The sequence below is a fragment of the Phodopus roborovskii genome, unplaced genomic scaffold (assembly GCF_943737965.1).
Source record: "Phodopus roborovskii unplaced genomic scaffold, PHOROB, whole genome shotgun sequence".
Lineage (NCBI taxonomy): Eukaryota > Metazoa > Chordata > Mammalia > Rodentia > Cricetidae > Phodopus > Phodopus roborovskii.
Genome location: NW_026126516.1, coordinates 8791326 through 8809243, shown reverse-complemented (window position 1 = coordinate 8809243; position 17918 = coordinate 8791326). Strand labels below are relative to the sequence as shown.

Sequence of the window (17918 nt, the reverse complement as noted above, 5' to 3'; positions counted from 1 at the left end):
TGGCCATGTTCTTGGGTCCTGGGGATGTTCTGATGGAGTCAAGCTGCTCTGAGGCTGTTCTTAGCTCTTTAATCCTGCATCCTCTGTCCTGGGCACTCCCTGTAAAGAGGCAGCCAAGAGCCGGCGCATGAGAGAGTGAGCCAGAGCCCAAGTGTGGACAGTGAACGGTTTATTATTGTGTGGACAGAACACGCACTGCGTGGACAGACTCAAACATGGTGGCTGCTGGGGCTGAGCTGCATTCCGACAGCTCTGTGGCATGGAAAGGCCACGCTGCACCCAGCTTCTGACTGTCAGCTGAGGGGCTAACAGTGCCACCTAGGAGAAAACTCGGAAGCCATCTAATAAAGCAGGTGGTTTTGGGGTGTTCCCTCTATAAACCAAAGAAATGTACACTTAAATAAGCAAATATAAAATACAAAAAAGAATAGACCCGGTGTTCTGTGTCAGATACGCTAAAAATGCAGGAGTTGAAGTTTGTTTCCTCATTTTAATATTGTGTCACAGGTTGAGACTTAAGTACATCCCAGCTTCCGCAGGCTCGCTGTGTGCTGCGGCCAGCACGGCTCCTCGCAATCCTCCAGGGCTGGTGCCATCTTACGTGGTGCTGATCCCACTTAGCTCCTGCCTGATGGCTAAGGGCAGGACAGAAGGAGGCTCAGTGTAGCAGAAAGCACCCTGCTCAGGCTGCCAGAGACCACACATGGGCTAGAGGCCCACCAGCATGGCAGCTTGACAGACCTTTGGCCAGACAACCCAGCCCTCGTGGGCTTCCGCCCCAATGATCGAGACTTGAAAAAGCCACAGACTAGGCCTTGCTTCAGAGCTCCTTCAGGCTGCTGTGGGAGGGACCTGGGTCTTTCGAGAGCCTAAAGGTGGGCACTCACATTTGCTCAGAGGCCTTGAGTCCCTTCCCCGCACGCCTTGTGCACGTGGTACAGCAGGGGTCTCTGATGGCAGAGCGGTGGACTGTGCTGGTGCCAGGGCCCGGCCTTTCTCCTCCAGGGCTGGCTCCGTTCTGCCTGCTTGAGACCCGTTAAGCCTTCCCACACTCCTCTCTCCCTTCTTCCACCCCCTCATCCTGTTTCCTCCCCAGACCTGGGCTCCCTTCCCTTCGCTCCCCACATCGCCCCTTTCTCCACAGGCCTCTGCTCTGGTACCCTCACAGTGGATAGAGTGGAACCACCGTTAGGTGACAGGCTCTTTGCAGGGCCAGGGCCCTCACAGGCTTTCCTGAGGCTCTTGGCATGGGCCTACAGGACGGTGGCAGGCAGTGACTGAGACTCGTACCACTGCCTGTGTCTCCCCAGGCATCTCTCTTGAAGACAGCTGGGCTATGCTTTGGTTTCCCTGGGTGCCAGTAAGGGAGCCCAAAGACCAGGCTGCGGGGCAGCAGTAAGGCAGCGGACTCTTCCACAGCTGTGCTGGCTCTTACCCACATTTCATTAACACTCTCCCAGCCTCATCCCCTGCTGGCACCGGACAGACAGGAAGTGTGGGCTCTGTGGCCATGGAGGGTAGCTAGTGTAGCTGTTGGCTGCTAGGTCTCAGGAGCACCTCTGTGCCCATCTCCCCTGGGGGAGCCTGTGATTAGCCACCCCTCTGGCTTCATGGCTCTTCCTAGCTCGGGTCACTGCTGATAGCCTGGGCGCCAGTGATAGGTGGGGCCAGCAGCTGGGGTGAGGGCAGGCTGCGCTTTGTGGCTCTGCTCCAGGCTGAGCCAGCCCCTTAAAGGCCTTGGTGGGGACGAGGTGAGCAGTACAGTCCCACTTTCTGGAGCCAAGGGCTCCCTAGCCAGGGCCATGGAGGCTATGAAGGAGCTCAGGCACTCTCTAGAGGCAGTGCTGTCAGGGCTGGGCAGGCCAAAGAAGTGAACAGGAAAGGACAGGAACTTGGAGGGTGTCTCCAGGCCCACCGCTTCCTCCACAGGGCGAACTTCTGGAAGCTGAGGCAAGGGAATCTCAGACACAGAAGCTATGCCCCAGGGAGATGTGTGTCCTCAGGAACCCACTTCACTCTGTGAGCCTCAGTCTTAGCAGCTACAGGCTGGGTCGTGTGGGGCGCTGGGAGGACAAGGAGCTCATCCCCGGCTGGAGTGACCCCACTCACCATCAATGATCTCCTCTTTCACCTTGTGGAGCTCTCGAACCACCTCCTCCAGGATCTCCTGCTGGGCAGAATCTCAGAGTGAAGGGGCAGACAGCCTGCTCTCAGCACCCCTCAGTCCACAGTGGCAGGGGCCCACAGGGGGCGGCCCGACGCAGGCTGCAGGGCGCCCAGGCCCCCTTTTGTCCACTGGCGAGTTTCCTGCCTTTGTGGCAGTCAAGCGTGGGACCCACTGGCTGGAGATAGCCCCAGCCTGCTGGCTGCTACTGGCTCTCACCTGTTTCATGCGGTCCAAGTCTAAGGCATCCAGGCCCACATCGTTTACACTCCCAGCAGGCTTCACCCTAGAAGAAGGATGGCAGGGGTCGAAGGGTGGGTGCCAGGGTCTACAGGCACCCACACTGAGGGAGCCTGAGGTGTCACAGGCCCCTTGCTTAGGGTCCGAGCGGCACCTGCTCCCCGGCCTTCCTACTGTGGGGTTGCTGGGAAAGGATGTGAATGTCCTAACCCTTAACAGTCCCCACAGTCCCTTAGCCACACTTCCCAGTCCGAGTCAGGACATGGGGTCGTACAGGACCAGTCTTCTGGGTTGAAAGGCCTTAGGCAGAGGAGGCAACCGAGGCCGACTATGTTAGCGCCTCCTGTCTCCCTCCACATGGAGCCTGTGTCCCAGCTGAACTCAGGTTGGTGAAAGCCAATGGTGGCAGCGTGTAGCAGTGGAGTAACAGTTAGCTCCATGCTGGGCTCCACCTCCTCAACGTCTATGCAGCAACTTCTCTCTCCCCCCTCGCTAAAGCTCCCACCCCAGACCACCCCCGTCCCCAGTCTCCTCCAGAGCCTCTCCAGGGCCATAGCCTTCTGTGGCACACAGCCTGGCCGACCATGGGCATGCCCGTCAGGGCCACGCTGGAGCTCTGCCCCTCTCATCATCTTGTCTCACTCTGCAAGTGAGGGGCTTCTGGTGTCACCTGCTCTGTGACAAGGGCTGCTCGCTTCCATCTGGGGGTGACCAGTGGAGATAATGCCTGGTGTGTGTGGGCTCAGGGGCCTTCAATGCGGGCATATTTGGCCTCTGTCACCAACTCTGACTTTTTGGGCCAGCGACACTTTACACAGTTTCTGGACTGAGATTCCTGATCCAGACTTCAATGCTTCCTGCACAGGCGTTCTCCCCGGATACTCACTAGTCACAATGTGAACCTAGCTCCAGGGTCTTTGAGAACATGGTGGAGGTGCTAAAGCCAGACACATTCTAGACCTAATTCCCTGGCAACGTGGAGAGAACAGCTATGAAGGCCTGTGTGGTCCAGGGGAAGAAATGTGGCTGGAACCAGGGAGGAAGACTGGGATGTGATGGAATTCAAATGTCCACTTGTGGGGACAGCTTGGTTGTGAGGGGTCATGTTAGGAGAGAGAGGGTCAATGATCTGCAAAACTAGGAAGAGGAGGCTGAAAAATGAAGTGTTCCTGCATCCGTACTGGGTGAGCTACACAGATGTTAATCATGGTGCTGAGCAGGTCTATCAGGAATTCTGGGTCACGGTAAGCAAATAACCCAAGCTTCAGACCCTTCCTGTGGGTCGCAGGCAGTACTTCAGCAGTGACTTCCAGGGACCTGGGTCACCTGCCTTCCTTCTCTAAGCCGCAGCTCTCACGCCACCACGCTGACAGCAATCATGACCAGCATGAGTGCTTTGAGTGGGTGGGTGGTCAATGTACATCTTCACGGAAACCAAAGGTCAGATTTGGCAAGGCCGGGTGGTGGCGCACACCTTTAATCCCAGCACTCAGCAGGCAGAGGCAGGTGGGTCTCTGTGAGTTTGAGTTCCAGGACACAGAGAAACCTTGTCTTGAAAAACCAAAACCAAAACCAAAATCAAACAACAAAATAAAACAAAAAAGATCAGGTTTGACTTAAAGCTGCAAAGAGATTTTGTTCTAAGAGAGAGGCCTCATCCGTGTTTCTGTCCAGGGAAGGACACCTGGCCACAGGACACCCTGAGAATCCACTAGCTGTCTCTCAGGGCCAGCTCTGCTGGAAGGCCAAGGCCTCCATTCCCTGTCACTTTCTTTCCCCTCTGACTGGGTGAGCTCCCTTTAGGCTCAGGCCTGTGCTCACACGCTCTGCAGGGGCCCTGCAAGCAGAAAGTAGCTTGCAGTCAATCTTCACATCACCCTTCCCGTCTCTCGCCCTGTCTGGTCATACTGGCCTGTCCTTTCACTCTGCTAGGGTGGCTATAGTCAGGCATCAGCACCTTCTACCCCGTCACATTGGAGGCTGCCTCCCAAATGTCTATGCAGCAACTTCTCTCTCCCCCCTCGCTAAAGCTCCCACCCCAGACCACCCCCGTCCCCAGTCTCCTCCAGAGCCTCTCCAGGGCCATAGCCTTCTGTGGCACACAGCCTGGCCGACCATGGGCATGCCCGTCAGGGCCACGCTGGAGCTCTGCCCCTCTCATCATCTTGTCTCACTCTGCAAGTGAGGGGCTTCTGGTGTCACCTGCTCTGTGACAAGGGCTGCTCGCTTCCATCTGGGGGTGACCAGTGGAGATAATGCCTGGTGTGTGTGGGCTCAGGGGCCTTCAATGCGGGCATATTTGGCTTCTGTCACCAACTCTGACTTTTGGGCCAGCATAGTTTCCGGAGTTTACCCTGCTGTCACACTGGCATTTGGTTTGGGAAATGGTCAGTTGGTTTGTGGTGGAGGCTGGCTAGGTGTGCCGAATGCAAGGGAAGGGGACCAAGAATGACCTGAAGGATCAGCGTGCTGGGCCGAGGGTGCAGCAGTCCCCACAGCTGCCCTGGGTGGCAAGGACCCAAGTCTCCCTGCTTTGCTTCTCTCTCCCTCTAGAAGTCACACCTCAGGAGAGGAGGAGCCAGCCTACACCACTGTGAAGGTCTCTAGCTTTCCCTCTCCCCAGGTCTGAAAGAACAGACCACCCTTCCCAGAGCAAGTTGTTAATACCAAGACACGAGACAGGGCTGGGAGTTGTTAGTCATGTGCGAGGGGACAGAGGAGGCCCCAGAGCCCAGGTAACACATGAGCAGGGGTTGTCGGTACCTAGAGTGAGGCTGCAACTGAAGGGGACTCTTAGCTTCGGGGCTCTTTGCCACAGACGGGGTTCTACGGCAACGGAACGAAACAGATATGTGAACGAATGGCAACGCCCACCCATGAATCTCCTCTCTCGGCCCTTCCAGAGCAGCTCACCTGGACAGCAACGAGGACACGGGTTTCTCCACAGAGTTGCTCCGTTCCCAGGGCTTTCGGCCAGCCTCTGCCAATTCATTTCACGAAGGGTCAGAGTGGAGAGGACTCAGGGTCACCCCACTCCTAAACACCCCTTGCAGGAGCCTGCCCAGGCTGTGGGTGTAGAGCGACTGTGGGAAGGCTGCTCAGGGTGGAGCTGCAACCTGGCTCCTGTGTCTCAGTCCCCAAGCCAGGGTACCCTTGGGACTGTAGGCAGCCCTACTGTCACCCCATTTCCCAACTCCAGGGCTCTGGTTCCCTTCAAACTTGAGTCCTCGACATGGAGCTTGGTCCAAATGATAGGAAAGCAGGGTTACCAGCCACAAGGAGCAGACGGGGAACCCTCCCAACACTCATTACTTTTGTACTCCTTCATGCTCCTTTGGCCAGGCTCTCTGGGATCCTGCTGTCTCCTCACAATGAGTCTGGCCTGCCCCCTTCCTGGGCCTGGAAGCCACTTTTCCTTTTCTAAGTCTAGTGGTACAAGGGCCTCATCTGAGACACGTAGGACCAGAGGCGTGGCAGGTACAGGGTTCATCTGAAGCTTGCTGGAAAAGTTTCAGAACTTGGAGCATTTGGGGGTTTTGGACGGGGGATGTTCAACCTTTGTTGTACAATTCATGCTCCAACTCACAGGAAACATACTAAATTGAGCAGAACACACTAGCCAGGGGTTGAGGCTGTCCTGCCCTAAGCTGAGCCTTGTCTGCAGACCAACCTCAGATCCGAGGCAGGTTACCTCAAAGCCACCTGGCAGATGCACTGGGCTTCTAGGAACAAGACCTGGGACCAGAGCTATACTCCAGATGTGTGGCCTCAAGCAGAATACTTTACCACAGGGAGCCCAAAACTGCCAAGCAAGGGAAATCCCTTAACCCACACAGTAGGAAAATAAGGACATAACACCGACCAAAGAGTCTGCAGTGCAGGGAGCACCAGCCCAGGAAGTCCTAGAAGGTTGGCAGACATGTACACTGGTACAGACGAGCTCACAAGGACATCCACTTGTCAGGTGGGGAAGCCTCTCCTCAGCACGTGCATGAGCCCCAGGCTCAGTGCAAGCGACACTACTGTGTGCGCTGAGTGACCCTGAATGAACAGCATCTGGGTCTTCTTCCCACAGCCAAGCCTCATGACACTCCCCTAACCACAGTCCCTCTGCCACAGCTGGCTGCAGTGGCCAGGGCAGGGCCAGGCCGGGCTGTGCATCCGATAGAGTAGGCTCAGTTGGTGATCTAACTGTAGCATCAGTTTAGCTGGCACTACACAAATATGACATTAAATAGCTTCTTGGCCAAGGGTGTGTCTAAGTGGTAGCTTGGGAGACTAACATGGAGAAGCTCTGAACTGTAAACAAGAAACAAAAAACAAAACAAAAACTCCAAAAAAAAAAAAAAAAAAAAAAAAAAAAAAACCCCAAACCTCACCACCCCAAAACCTCCCAGCAGCCCAGCCCTGACCAGGCCCTCCATGACATCCCACTGTGGATGGTACTCTTAGCGCCTTCTCTCAGCTGGACCAGGGCCAACGACCCCCTTGCCATGCCTGCCCAGCTTACTGCTTGGTGTCCTTGGGAAGCTTTGGGACTCTAGAACTCATTAGTCCTGCCCCTTCTGCTCATGCACAGAGTGAAGTCAGATTAGCTGACCACTTGCTCTAAAACCTCAGGACTTGTTGGGCCAGGTACCCTCTTACCTGAGGAATTAGGTGGCTGGCTGGTGGCTCGAGTCCCTGGTGATGGGGAGGTACTAGGATCTTCCTAAGACAGGAGAGAAGGGCCCCTTCATTAGTCTGTTAGGAAGGCCAGACAAGGCCGGACACCTTTGCACTAACTAGCATCCTTTCCAAATGTCCTCAAGGGGTATGATCAGTAGATGTCTGTCATTAAAGAACAGAACCTTCGTGTCACAGCAGTTCCCTGTGCAGACTGTGGGCAGTGAGGAGGGGCTCAGGAAGGACTTCTTTTTGGTCCTCAGCACCCTACCTGGGCCCGATTTACCCAGGAAGCTCTGCCTAAAAAAGGTGGAGAAAAATGAGACCCGAGAAGGGTTTCAATAGGGCCTCAACAGTGAAATCCACTCCTCAAAGTTCTGTGGCCTGAGGTACTGTGAAGCTGGGGCTGGGGAAGCCTGGCTGCCACCTAAAAAAAAAAAAAAACAGGTCCTAACACACCTACGTAAACATCCTGCGGTTCCTGGCCACATGGCCTCTGTATTTCCAGCATGTGTGGTTTAAGTCCCCAGGGATGCAAGACACAGGTCAGTGGGTGAGGACCTCACTTTGGCCTCTGGCAGGTCTGCAAGACAACCCTAAGTGTATGAAGGGCATAGCAGAAGCAGAGCTACAAGAATGGGGGTGACCTTGCTAATGTAGGGTCTGAGAGGCCACTTGTAGGGAGTGAAGGCCATGTGCAAGTACAGGCTGAGGAGCGAGCTGGTGGCAGAGAGGCTGCGCGTGGCCAGGCTTAGCCCCACTGAGCAGGCGGGGAGAGGGGTCAGGGAGCACACACTGGCCCTAGGCACACAGTGCTGCTAGGCGGGCAGCCAGCCTTCATACTGTTTAGATCTGAGGTGTACACTCAGTGGCCCCGGGAGAATCACATGCTTTTGTTTTGAGAAAACTGGTGACTATAAACAGAAGTTGAGGATGGGGGCTTCGTGTGCCTGCCAAGGACAGAGCCCAGGTTTCCAGGATCCTTTGCCATGGTTGGGGGCCTCAGCTCCCTCCCACAGGGCTTGGCAGGCTCAAGTGCAGTGTTTAGAATGATGAGGAATTGGAAATAAAACTGCTGGGACTTCCATAAGCCTTCAGCAGATGCAGCCCTGGTGTCATAGCACAGTGACCCTGCCCTGGGGTACAGTGGCTCCCTGGGCTCTTCCAAGCATTCCCAGTGGCTGTGGCTTTCCTGACTACTTCTGCTTTCCCTGCTAAGTGATGGCTCCAAGGGTCTGGCCAAGAGAATGCTCAAGGTGAAAGCCTGGCTGGACCTGCACCATGAAGGGAATCCTCTCCCTCCCTCATGGCCACCTCAAACCAGGTCTCCAGCTCCCAGTGACCTTGCTGGGAGGTTTGCTTACAGTGGAGGTAAGCCTGAGGGTGTGGGCTGGGACAGTGGTGCCTACCATTTGGCTCTCATCTTCCTTTCTGTCAGCGGGCTTGTCTGTCTGGGAGGCTGCTTTTCTCCTGGATGTTGGGGAGGCAAAACAAAAAAACAAATCAGCTTCCCAAGATTTCACAGTGTTCTGGAACTTTGGGTTGCCTCCATGCCCACAGTCAGCTGCCCAGTAGATTCTGTGTGGACTGAGACGTCCATTTATGTGAACAGGCCACTCAGTCAGGTACCTGTCTTCACAAGAGCCAAGGTCAGGAACGTTCTGTGCTCACCCCATGACCTAGACTCCAAACTAGTCCAGGCAGGAAGGAAACCCTTGGGTGTTTCTTTGTTCAGCTCAGCTGGTGGTGGCCATAGCTTCTGAGGGAGAAAGAAGCTGGCTGTACCTTGTTTAGGCCTCCAAGGACATGGTTTATCTGAGAGGCTATACTCTCAAGACACCCAAGGCCTGTGGACAGACTGGTACCCAGGGCAGGGCTGCAGAAGGCTCTGTTACAGCTGGCGGGCTGGGAAACCTCACCTTGAGCATCAAGTCACAGGGAGGAAGGCTTTCTCTAACTGCTGTCCTGTCCGGGGCCTCAGTTAACCTAGTCAGACCCTTCCCAGTTCAGGACAACACCAAGGAGCTAAAGATGCCCCAAGAGCATCAGGGGCGCTCTCTGATAACCTAAGCATTCTCTTCACACGCAGGAAATGTCCTCTCACAGGACTAACTTTACAGTGCTCCGGGTCAATGGCCATCTGCAGCTGGCTCCCTCCCAGGTCGCCACAGGCCTCCCATGCGTGCCAACGATGTGCTCTGGTGAGTCTGCAACTCTGTGAGCCCCAAGCATTAGCCTCTCATACCCTGAGGTGAGTGGCCTACCAGGAGTGATGTGGGCCTGGTGCATGGTGAGGAGCTGCCTCTGCCTGCAGTGGCAGGGCCCACACAAGCTGTGTCTTCCCAGAAGGATGGGTCTAGCTACTCTTTCCACAACCAGGAATATGAAATCTCATTAATTCTACCTCTAGGTCTCTTCCCAGTCCTCACTCCCAACAACTCGTTGCCAGTCACCATCACCTGGACTACACTGGTCTTCACGGGTCTAGCCAGTCACTCTACCCCATTTCACTCCATTGATGCCCAGAAGCCCATGTTTTATCTCTTAGAAATAGAGGGTAGCCTGGCCTTAGAGTGTGCCTCACTGGCAATGCTTTTGCCTAGCATGTGAGAAGCCATGAGTTCCATCCTAACACCGTAAGAAGTGAATATAGGCAACTGGACACCAAGCCACTCTGCTCTACACTGCTAAGATTTATAGGCAAACGCCTGGGACAGGTCTGGCCACAGGGCAGCCCTAAGTGCTCACATCCTGTTATACACTGCAGGCAGAGCCCTGCTGGAGGAGAAGTAGGAGACAAGAGCCGCAGGCCCATCGACCTCACTGAGGTGGGTTCCAGACTTGCACAGCACATTTGCTTTTGTAGGGCCTGACCCACCCCACCCCATCCCACCCCACCCCACCCCAGCACCTGGCGTCCCCATGGCTCCTGGCAACTCTGACCTTTTCCTGTTTTTAGTTTTCTGGTGTAGTTTGGGCTACAGCATCTAGGCCAAGTTGTTAAGCTCACTGGGAAGGTGTAAACATATTCTTTTCTACTCTTATTTGAAGCCCTTTCACCTCTGAGTGTTCTGAGACGCAATCCATCTGGGCAATCAGATACTTTTCCAGCCTTGGCTCTAGCCACCCTCCCACCAGCCGAGTTCTCCACACGGGCTTGAATGTTGCCTGGCATCTCTGCTATCCCCTCAGCACAGAGGCCCTAACCCTGTAAGCAGAGCCTCCACTGTGAGGCCTATTCTCTCTCTCCTGCGGGCCTTCTTACTGTGGTGTGAAGGCTGCTTGCATGTCTGCCTAGGCCTTCTAAGGGACTTGGGAAGGCCAGTGCTACAGACCCCCTCACTGGCCTCTGATGCTAGTCTTCAATGCAGTATCTGCTGTGTATGAAGCAACGGCCTGGCTGCCTGCATGGCTGGGCCCGTCTCCTCTCTTCATGCTCACAGAGCCTCCCTCTTGGACTTAAAGGGACAAATGAGGACAACAATGAATTAGGCATACAGTCTTCACTCGGGCTGGTCAGCCTGGGAGACGGGAGAGAACGAGGGGGAAGCAGCAGGGCTCACACAGCTGTCTCCTCACCCCAGGGTAGGCCCACCTACCGGTAACGGAGGACGGCCTTTTGTTCAGTGTCTGCCTGATGATGGGTGAGGGCAGGGTGTGTTTGGCTGATGTGTGACGGTGCCTGGCCTGCCCACCCCAGAGAGAGTGGCCTCTGCTGTGGCTTTACCTGTGCCGAGCTTTACTCAGGTGCACAGAGCTCTGATACTGTACCCTCTGGTTCTTCAGATCAGCCATAGCCTTAGTAACCACAGTCAGCATTGCTGGTCACACTTAAGAATGACAAGTAATGGCCTGTGCAGGATAGAACCATACCTGCGGGGGTGACCAGAAAACAGGCCCAGAGCTAACCTTGACACAGAGGGGCCGACCTTCTCCCGTCTGTCTGGGCTCAAGCCATCTTGTAATTCCATCCTTGCCTTTCCTGTGACGAGCCAGTGGGCACCTTCCTCCACGCTCTCTAGAGAGCGCTCAAAAACTCTGGGAGTGTGCTTTGCGTTTGTTGGGCTTTTGAGTGCAAGGGTTGTTCTTGTCCCCTGAATGTATGTGTCTTAGCGATGACTTTCAGCTGAGGACGTTAGCTTCCCAAGAGGCACATGGGCTCTGGAAGGCATTACACCCACCTCTTGGCCAGCAGTTTGTTCATCTCTTCCATGAGGCCTCCTCCACCTCCCCCGCTGCTTGCCCGGTTGGCATCAGACTTTGAAGTCCCACTAGGACTGGAGCCTCCAGAGGCATCTTCTGGCTGAGGGTGAGGAAGCGTGTGTCACACACGGGTACAGTGGCAGCAGCCCCAGTGGATGCAGGGTGCAGCAGGAAGACCTCAGGAGTGAGGCTGCTAGTTCAACACTCCCAACTCACAGGTCAGAAAAGAAGCATCTAGACAGGCTTGAGTTCTGGCAAAAGTCAGCTGGTCACAGGAGAGGAGGGAAGCAGATTTCAAGCCAGAGATATGCATCTTTTATGACCACATGCTGCTCATTCCACAGCACACGCACCAGGGTGGGGAGCAGACCGAACCAGTGGGAAGTGAGGTCCACGGGAAAAGCAAAGGCAGATTCAGCACTTATTAACTAAGGCAGCTTGCAGCTGACAAAGTGCCGTCCCTTTACTTGTTTAATAACTGGCAGAGGGCCGGCTGGCCTGGCCTGAAGTCTGGTCAGTGAGCGTCTCCCTGATGGGGTGAGGGCAGGGTGAGAGGGGCTTTGCTCATGTGTGAAGGGTGCCCGTCTTGCCCACCCTCTTACCCGCTGCACCCTCCTCAGCTTGGCTCCAGCCAGGGCAGCAGCCAGTCCTGATGCAGAGCTCTCGTCGTGGTTGGCCCCCTGGGCTCCTCCAGCTGGCAGAGGGGGCGGAGGTGGGGGCGTAGCCCCTGTGGGTGGAGGTGGAACTGGGGGTGGAGGTGGGGGTGGAGGTCCACTACTTGAGAGGGTGGCGCTGGCTGCCGCTGAAGGGTGCCCAGGTGGGAGGGTGGGCCCTGAAACACAATGGGGAGCAGTCAGTCTCCGGCACCTAGCTGGTGTCCAGCCTGCTGTTTTTCTTGCAGGTCCCTGGAGAAGAATGAAGGGCAGCTTGCTCATCAGAGATGAGGGACAGAACAGTTTGCGTCTCTCGGAAGGGCCTGTTACAATCACTCTCTATTCCAGTGTACGGTGGCTGCACACCGTGAGCTCAGCAAACCTCCTCACTCCGCCCAAGCTTTTCTAGTGGGAGGAGTCCTTGGCAGAGCCTGCTTCCATTCTAAGTCCTTGGCTCCATCTTGGGCACTGACTGAAGTTGGTCCTAAGATGTAACGGGGTCTAACCCTTGGTCCCTGGGGACTGGGACTTTGGTTAAGGAACCACTAATGCTGAGTGCTGGCATTCACTGTGCACCTAGCCAGTACCCTCTACCAGAGCGTTGCCTGAGCTTTCACCGTATGCCAGGCACTGTGTCACGTGTGCAGGAAAACAGCTCAGGGTGCTTGAGGCCTAAGGAGGAGGGAACAAATCACAGGGGTGAACACAGACAGCTACAAGGCAAGCTCTACCAGGAACAGATGCCTGTGAAGTCTGAAGTTCGTGCAACTAGACAGGGGATCAGGCGTCCGGTTAAGTGAAGGGGAGCAGGGGTGAGCAAGAGCAGGGACGCCTGCACAGAAAGGAAGGAGAGGAGAGGCTGGTGCTGGGGCAGATGTGGGAAGGGGGGGTGCAGGGTAGGCTGCACTTCAGAGCTGAGTCCCAGGGTGATGGGAGGGGCTGACATGATGTCAGAACTAGACTTGCTCAAGGACCGTGCACAGGGGCACGGGCAGCAGGGAGGCGGCGCTGTGGTGCCCGGTGAGAGGGTAGTATCGCCTGAGCGCAGGCTGCTTTCCCATGAGCACGGCAGAACTTGAAAGTGCACTGAGCAAGTTAGGTAAGATGAGGCTACAGAGCACAGGGCAAATGCGAAAGCCCTGCCCCATCAATGCACCTGACACCCTTCCTGTGGTGTGGGATCCCCACTTGGCACCCAGGAACCTTCCTCTCCGGGCTCAGCCCTGACTCTGGGTGTTTTCAGCACCCATGGCACAGTGTGCATTTCACCTTAGGACAAGTATGACTTCCTGGGGGCAGGCACTGTTGTGTGCCTTGTTGAGAGCACACCCCTAGCTCCTGGTGTCCCGGCACATGTCTACTGGAAGAGCTGAGCAGCGGGAGAGCCAGGAGGCTCCCTCCTCCTACGCTGGCCCTGCTTCCTCTGCAGGGATGAGCTTGCTTCCTCTGCAGGGATGAGCCTGCTTCCTCTGCAGGGATGAGCACACGCTGAGCCTAGGTGGCCTGAAGCGGGAGAGCTCTGCGAGCTGGGCCACGGGGGCAGTGTGGGTGGCAGCTGCAGAAAGGAGACTCTCGCTCACCTGTGGCAGAGACTCTTCTCTCCAGAGACTCCTGGCGATGCTGCTGCTGCTCCATCACTTGTCTGAAAAGCAACCAGAGCAGGTGCCTTGACCTCTCCGTGCCTGAGAACCCAGGCTTGAAATCTGGTTCCACGGCACCCTTGAGAGCTGCAGCACTGGCTGTGTGTGTGAGCGTGTGTTGTGTGTATGTGTTTGCGTGTGCACACGTGTGTGAAGACAAAAGGATCACCCCGAATGTTGTTCCTTGGCATCATCCACCTTCTTTCTCTTTCCTTCCTTCCTCCCTCCCTCTCTCCCTCCCTCTCTTATGAGACAGGATCTCTCACTGGACTGAAACTTGCCATGCAGGCAAGGCTGGCTGGCCAGTGAGCTCTAGGGTTTGCCATCTCCGCCCCCTAAACTCTGGGATTAGAGTGGATAGTGCCATATCTAACTTTTTGTTTACAAAAAGAGCACCAGGGCTCTGATTAGTGCTTGCCAAGTACTTTACTGACTGAGCTATCCCCCATCTCCCTAGGTTGCCTCTAGAACGAGAGGGATGTGTTGGGTTCAAGTACCTGGATGGAAGAGGGCTGGGGAGCCAGGAAACCCTGAGCAGGAAGCGCCTGGAAGAGGCTTGTGTGACCCTCTGATTTGACTGACTCACTGGAGTGAGTGGGCTGTTTGCAGCCTATGGTTTCAATATAGACGTGGCCTCAGAAGAAATGGCCAGAGGACCACATGCCTCCTCCTAGTCCCCCATCAGATGGCCACCTGGTACCTACAGGGCTACTGGATATGTTTCAGAAGGGGTTTAGGGAAGTACCGGTTTGTATGCAGATACATGTATCACAGATCTCTGGCATGCACTGGGTGTTCCTTTGGCCTGAGAGTGCTAGCCTGAGCTGTGTATGTCTGGACTAGCTGAAGGGTGCTTCCAGGCAGGCAGCGGTGGAACATGGGGTTACCTTCTCTGGATGTCCATCTCCTCTGGAGAGGGGCCATTCTGCACCTGGCGCTGTGTGGAGGGGCCTGTAGGGAAGAGATGCAGAGTGGAGTGGTCAGTAGCGGGAAGAAAGGCCCGACAAGTAACTGTAGTGGCACGCTGCATCCCTCCGGCCTTCCTGTAAAAGCGGGCCCTGCCACCCCACCCGTGCAGCACCTGCATGCCGTGATCTCTCGCTCACCCCTCCTCTCTTCATTTCCTGTGGCTCCTCCCTCTGAAGCACAGTTGGGACCCCAAGTGTGCACTGTTGACACCCATTCACCTTTCTGTAACAGCACCTGTCTGTCTCTTCACTTGCCACTGCCTCCTTAGCGTATCATCAGCGCTGAGCCGCGTTAAGAATCGCCAGCTCGGAAGGATCTTTGAGAGGCAGGGCTGGACTGAACCCAGGGACTGCACAGGTGAGGTGGCCCCTGCGTGTGCCTGCTGCTCACACTGGGAGTCTGGAGCTATGAGCAGCAGACTGAGGTCCTGCCGTGCTCCCTTTGTTCTGGGCCGCCATGAAACACCCTGGCCATATCCACTTTGGACCCAGAAGGGCGGGACCCCACTGCCGAGCCTCACAGTCATAGGAGGGCTGGTGCCCGCTTTGTGCCACATTTAAAGGGAAATCCAGGCTGCAGCTCCAACCTAAGAAAGAGCTGATTGTTTCAGACGGCCAGGTGTCCCCTGGGCTGTGGGGGGATGTGCGAGCTTTGTTTCCCTCTCTGGGTGAAGTGAGTGCAAGTTTACAGCCTCAGCCAGCAGGGAGACTCTTCAGCCTCCTACTCTCTTTGTCCTAACCCTCTCAGGGGCAGAAAATGTATTGTACTATGGGAACTTGATCGGAGCAACGCCCAGGCATTTTCCTAACCTAATCTAAATTTCAATTGTAACCCTCACACAGCTAGGAGGTGTCTATGCGGGCTTGGGACCACTAAGGAAACCACGCCCAGGAAGGATAGATGGCTTTCTCAAAGGTCGTGCAAGATGCAGAGCAAGACAAAACCCTTGCTAAATGTCACACTCTTCCTCAAGTTCTCACCACGATGGACAGACGCGCTTCCCCGCCCCCAGGTCCTGCTCCCAGGCGTCCCCTTGTGTCTGCTCAGCAGAAAGGGGTTCCTTCACCCCAGCCTCACTCATTCTGCAGAAGGCAGGGTTCACAACACCTCAGCCCTACGTTCCGCTCCGGGACTCCGCTGACGGTCTGCCCAAGGCTGTGCTGGCTTAAATGAAAACTGTCCTCCATAGCGCTGGCTATGGTGCAGTTTGGGGACACTAGGGAGCCTGTCACTGGGGGCAGGCTTTGGGAGTTCAGGGCCTTGCCTTCAAGCCTTGCGCTGCTTTCCGTTTGAGCTCTCTGCTTCCTGCTGCTGCCACCGCCCTCCCCACCACGATGGACTCTGCCCCCTGGGACTGTGAACCAAAATAAGCCAGCTGCTTTTGGTTATGGTGTTTCTTTGCAGCAGCAGACAAGTAACTAATACGCACAGGCTGTAGGCTCTAACTCGAGCAGCTGAGCTTCACCCCTGAGTTCAGACTTTGCCCTTCCCCCTCTTGCATGCTGCGTTCCGTTCCGATTGTGGCAACCTTGTGTTGCTTGCTGCCTGAGGTGTGGTCACTACCTCAGGACTAAGATGCTGGATGGCTGGTCCACACTAGCTGCAGCCTCTGGCCTGCCCTGTTAAGACGTCTGATGGCAGCCATGCTCACACAGTACTCTGCTGTCACACCCTTGGATTCTTCAACCTGCGTGCTGGCCTAGACTCCCCAAACTCCCAGTTCACCTACTACTACAGAGAGCAGGGGGAGGCCATCAGGAGCCACAGTCCCTTGCAGGCCCAGAGCTCTGTCCTGAAGACATAGTTTAGAGCCAGCTGAAAGCAAGAGAAGATGCTCCTGGATTCCATCTTCCCTATGGTCCAACTGTCCCATGGCAGGGTCAGCTAGAAGGGCTGGGGACAAGCTTATCCCTCCAGAATGGTTGTTGGTTCCCTGGGAAGCCTGGACAACAGCCCACTTACAAGGCCTCTTCAGCAAGGCAGTGCTTCTCAATGGGAGTAGATGTCAGTAGGAAAGCTCTGGTCTTGACTAATAAGACACTCACCTGTCCTATACTGACTATTGCAGACAACTTCCCTGATGGCTGTAACTACAGGCCAAGATGGCAGACTTACTGCTTCACCTCTTACCTCCTGAGCCAGCTGCAGGGGGCAGGGCAAGGAAAAGGAGGCCCCGGATCCCCTGATCTACCTTCTTCACTTAGTACCTAGGGGTATTTAAAGAAAAGGACTATTTTATTTTCTATTTATGTGTATGTGTCTCTGTGTCTGCAGAGTGTGGGTGCTCATGGTGGCCAGAGAGGGCACTGGATTCCCTGCGGTTGGAATCAAAGGTGGCCGCATGGGGTGTGAAGTGCTTGCTGCACAAACTTGAGGACTGTGTCCCCAGCACCCATGTAAAAGCTTTAAGTGGCGACATTTGTCTGTAACCACAGGGCATGACTGATACCTGTGAGTCCAGCCCCTGCAGCTGGTCTTACTCCTGGCAGCAAGCGATGGAAGAGAAGAGGTAGAAATGGGTGGTCCTAACGGATTTCCTCTCAGAACACAAATTGCTGCTAGAAGACAGAGGCAGAGCCTCAGTGGAAACCAGAACCCAGACTTGCCTGTTGCAAGGCCACCACAATGCGATGGTTCTCGGGAAGAAAGGGCTTCTCCATGCGGGGAAAGGTCACTTCCCAGCCTCGATTCCAAGTGCCACCACCCACTCATTCTTCCCAAACTTCTGGGAGATCAGAGGATGTCACAAGGTGGGAACCATCACAGGAAATAAGCCAGAAGAGAGTGAAGAGGGCCAGTGTCCACTTAAGGGCTCACAGATGCCCACAGGTGCCCACAGGAGGTAGAACCACAGGGGGAGTGAGGGAAGCAGGCTGGAGAGGATGGAGCAGAGCGACCCCAGGGGGAAGCAGGCTGGAGAGGATGGTGCAGAGCAACCCCAGGGGGAAGCAGGCTGGAGAGGATGGAGCAGAGCGACCCCAGGCAGAGCGGAACTGCAAGACAGAAAGGGCCAGGAAACTGGACCCACTCTAAGAGAAGTCAGCACTGGGCGGGGAAGGAACACACAAGCAGGTAAGAGCATCCTCCCCCACCCTTCACAGGCTTCCTTAAGACTAAGAAAGCCTGCTGGGCATGGTGGTGCTCTCCTTTAATCCCAGAGGCAGAGACATGCAGGTCTCTGTGTCCGAGGCCAGCCTGGTCTACAGAGCTCCGGGACAGCCAGGGCCATACTGAAAAATCCTATCTTGAAGAAACAAACAAAAAAGCTAACAATAAACATACTGAGTAATCTTAATTTTGAAACTGAGGCAAATCTAAAAAAAGAAAAGACACGTGCCTCGCCATGCTTTCAGTTGACTTAGCAAACAAAGCCACTATTTTGGG

General features: G+C 55.4%; 1 protein-coding gene across 5 annotated transcripts in view; it reads right to left on the bottom strand.

Annotated features, from left to right (window-relative positions):
* Positions 1-152: 152 nt before the first annotated feature.
* Evl (Enah/Vasp-like) overlaps positions 153-17918 on the bottom strand; it is a 135127-nt gene continuing 117361 nt past the window's right edge. For 4 of the 5 annotated variants that reach the window (XM_051196586.1, XM_051196583.1, XM_051196584.1 and 1 more), the window contains exons 4-14: positions 14453-14516; positions 13506-13567; positions 11875-12104; positions 11251-11372; positions 8479-8539; positions 7052-7115; positions 5318-5384; positions 5168-5230; positions 2384-2450; positions 2110-2167; positions 153-635 (exon numbers count right to left, since the gene is read on the bottom strand). In XM_051196586.1, the coding sequence (XP_051052543.1) occupies positions 598-635; positions 2110-2167; positions 2384-2450; positions 5168-5230; positions 5318-5384; positions 7052-7115; positions 8479-8539; positions 11251-11372; positions 11875-12104; positions 13506-13567; positions 14453-14516 (896 nt within the window). In that variant the 3' untranslated portion in view covers positions 153-597. The remainder of the gene's footprint in view (positions 636-2109; positions 2168-2383; positions 2451-5167; positions 5231-5317; positions 5385-7051; positions 7116-8478; positions 8540-11250; positions 11373-11874; positions 12105-13505; positions 13568-14452; positions 14517-17918) is intronic. The other variant, XM_051196587.1, reaches the window with a different exon arrangement.